Source organism: Magnolia sinica, chromosome 5, assembly GCF_029962835.1.
Source record: "Magnolia sinica isolate HGM2019 chromosome 5, MsV1, whole genome shotgun sequence".
NCBI lineage: Eukaryota > Viridiplantae > Streptophyta > Magnoliopsida > Magnoliales > Magnoliaceae > Magnolia > Magnolia sinica.
Window position 1 is genome coordinate 100,621,960 of NC_080577.1, and position 3,486 is coordinate 100,625,445.

The 3,486-nt window shown below is 40.1% G+C and overlaps 1 protein-coding gene across 1 annotated transcript; it reads right to left on the reverse strand.

Annotated features, from left to right (window-relative positions):
• Window positions 1-324: 324 nt before the first annotated feature.
• On the reverse strand, window positions 325-3,019 carry LOC131247409 (two-component response regulator 24-like). The gene is made up of 3 exons (XM_058247712.1): window positions 2,871-3,019; window positions 1,107-1,449; window positions 325-671 (listed from the first exon to the last, which is right to left on the reverse strand). The coding sequence occupies exons 2-3, from the start codon at window positions 1,419-1,421 to the stop codon at window positions 498-500; spliced, it is 489 nt and encodes a 162-aa protein (XP_058103695.1). The 5' UTR covers window positions 1,422-1,449; window positions 2,871-3,019; the 3' UTR covers window positions 325-497.
• Between the last annotated feature and the right edge of the window lie 467 nt (window positions 3,020-3,486).

A 3,486-nucleotide genomic window follows, 5' to 3' on the forward strand; every position in this document is an offset into this window, starting at 1 on the left:
GCGGCTTTCTGATTTAGGACCTTTAACAGGTCTTTTTAGACGTTGCTGAATCATTAACCGAGTCAACTTGATGTGTCCTATACTTGCCTAAGGCTCTCGACTCTCCACTTCGGTCGGGATTTATTTCCCACAAATCCGAACAAAATCTCGCCGTTAGCTTTATCTTGCTCGATCCGAACGATGTGCTCGGATCCTTCGGTCGGTTTTAGTAGAGTTGGTTCACTCCATAACCGAGTCTCCGGACTTATCATATTTTTTCCCCAAGAAATACCATTTTGAACTGGGGTTACAGTAATACAACTAAAAAGGAGCATTGGCATATAGATAGTAAGATAAAAGAGTTTTATTTACGGGAGAGTTTCATGTCCTTTGACAGCTACAGCTGATCAGACAAAGATGAAAACTCTACTATTACTTGTAACTGACAGTAACCTTACTACATTCTACTATAATACTACCACGTCATGTTATATTTCGCGGGTGCATGTATGTCTTGTTCAAGCGTCGTCGACCTCCTTGAGGATGGAAATGAGCTTGGGGCGAGTCATGGGCTTCACGTGGTACTCATCGATTCCAGCTTCCATGAACACTTGCTTGTCCCTGTTGCGTGAGTTTGCGCTGACCCCTATCATCTTGCACCCAACTCCCATTGTCCGCAGCACCCTCGTTGCCTATGAAAATAGAAAAGAAATGGATCAACGGTGTGAGTAAAAATTAATCTTGTGGGTCACTTCCATACACGGTCTGATCATGTTGCCTGTGTTGTGACCCAGTATTGCTAACATGTGTTTACCTACTCGTCCGAGTCTGATGTGACTCGTCTGAGTCAACTAAGACTTTTCCCTTGATTAGCTAGTGGAATTGAATGTTATTTTTCAAAAATTTCCTTCTCACGGTCCATTCCTTGTGGGGCCCAGTAGACGAATGTTCGGTTCAATGAACTACAAGCTTAAAATTGAAAACCCGAGGATTGCGCATATCCTCGGCCTATGTATACACGGGCCCCAGCTGTAGCTAATAAAATCATACAGAGGATTTTGGTTCAAAAACTCCAAGAAATGACATAAATGCAACACCCATTTGCCACTTATCAGTTGCATGCATACCTGAGGCCCATCCATGACAGGCATCTCCATGTCTATCAGGATCAGATCGAAGTGGGCCCCACCAAGGTGGAGGTCCACCGCTTCCTGACCATTCTCGGCCTCCTGGGCTTCCACCCCAAGGTTAGCCAGCATCATCTTTAGAATCTTGCGGTTGACTGGATTATCATCCACAACCAGTACGCTCAGCTGCTTCTTGAGGTTCAGCCCACTCACTCCCTTGTTTGGACCATTTTTCATAGAGAGGGGTCCACTGGCATCGACGGCCACATTCTTCGATTTTTTCGAGCTGCTGGAGGAACCCATTCCAAACGGCATCTTTCCACGTTAGTACTACCACCCAAACCTGCATAGCAAACATGTTAGTTCTTTTTCGGTGGACTTAGCCATTGGACGGTTTGGATTAAAGCAGCTTACCCTCCAAAAGTACAAAGAAAGAACCAAATAGAGTACTCTCATCACTTGAGAAAACAGCTAGTTTCATGCACAAATATGGGTATGGCAGCAGTGTATTACATAGAAACAAGAAAGAAATGATGCTCTCATACTAGCATCAAAAATTTTAAATGACGGTTGAGAACACATCAAAATTGCCTAAAACTCTTTCCATATGTTGAAAATTCCTTTCAATGTCTTTTTAAAACCCAATATTCAAGACTCTTTGAATACTTATTTCATAGGTAAAATTGTCCATAGCTATTCTGGTCATATATAACAGATAAATACTTGATATCAACTTAAAGGCTATATGCTATTTGAGACAACCTAAATATAGAGTACATGCACGCATTCATGTATCATTGTGGTTGCCTTCGTCATCTTAGCATTTCTGTAACTTGGAGTTAGCTTTTAAATGATAGATTTGGCAACAAATAAATAAATAAATAAATAAAAAGAAGAGGGGAAATTAACCATAGAGCCCATGATCATTATGGGCTCATGCATACATATATATATACATGTGTGTGTGTAAATAAAACCTTTTTACTCCAAAAAAAATATATGGTATTTTTCAAGTGAAACTGTAAGCAAATATTTTGAAGGCAATGAAATAAAAGGTTTCAGCATACCATTTGTTGGAGTTGATCATTTTCCAATCACACATGCCCAAGAAAGAGATAGAGGCATGCTTAGATAGAAGTAAAATCTATGGTTACACTGGATGAATCATGATCATCAATATCATTAGTACTATTTGTTCTGGCTATTTGTAGCTGGTTTTTATAAAATCCTATTTTGCCAAGAAAATCTTAAGTTGACATCTTTGGTAGGCGAAAACCTTGATATTTCTCACCTTCTCAATCAAGTCTTCCTGTCCAAGTAAAAATAAAAAGACAACAATGTCTTTTGCCCTTCCCACCACCACAGTCCAAGTATCTTTAGGTCTTCCTTCCTGATTAGGAGCAACAACAAAAAAAAGGTCTTTGGCCCTCCCTACTAGGTAAGTAAGAAAATGCAATTTCTTAATTAACTTCAAATCATCACTATTGGCAATAAGAAAACATTCGAACACTGAATATATTAATTCCATCTCTAATCTACAAGAGGCCCACTAGTTTAAAACTAGCGAGTCGATCTATACCATTGGATGAAGCACTTGGGGAGCCACACAAACTATGATAGGTTCCAACAATTTTAAGGTAGGTCAATACCATACACACTACTTCAAGATGAGAGTTAATAAGGTGCTGAATAATAATGATGTTACTAAAACTATAACTATTGGCAAATAAAAAAAAAAAGAGAGTAAAATCAAGCTTGAATTACCCTTCGATGAAGTAGAATGGAATGGAACTCGCACTCAAGCTCAGTCGATGCCAATGCCTTCATCCTCCACACACCAAAGCTTAAATAAGCAATGAGGGCGGCACTCTCACTTTCAATTGCTTCTTTTTACATTTCTAGCTGGCAAGGCGTGCCTCGAGCACCGGCGAGGGAAGGGGAGAGTGCCGACTAGCGTGATACGCGGAGTGTCTCTTAGCGGACAGTGGCGAGAACATGTCAGAGTTCCAGAGCAAGCAAGACACCTGCTTCAATACTTCAATCACTTTTCCATTTTTGGTTACTATTCGTGAAGCGAAATTTGCGGAGTATCTGCGTCGAGGCTCAGAAAAGATCATGGCTTGATGAGTCACGAAATCGCAATCTCCTAGATTTTTCAGCGTGAATATCTTACCCATCTAGATTTGATTCTTTCTTCACCTAATTTTTTTGATCTACAACAAAAACCATGGACACAACCCACAGCTCCAAAAATCTGTTAGCCACATTACCGAGGCTTCACTGTTCTTAGTTTACTGAAGGAAACCATTAGTGTTTGAATTAACATAAGCTAGAAAAAAGCATGTAGAATGCACATGATGCGAATGGTTTTTGAATTTGT

Coding starts and splice junctions, on each gene's coding strand:
- LOC131247409 (XM_058247712.1), bottom strand. CDS start 1,421: ATGCCGTTTGGAATGGGTTCCTCCAGCAGCTCGAAAAAATCGAAGAAT. Junction 672..1,106: donor CTGTCATGGATGGGCCTCAG/GTATGCATGCAA, acceptor CTATTTTCATAG/GCAACGAGGGTGCTGCGGAC.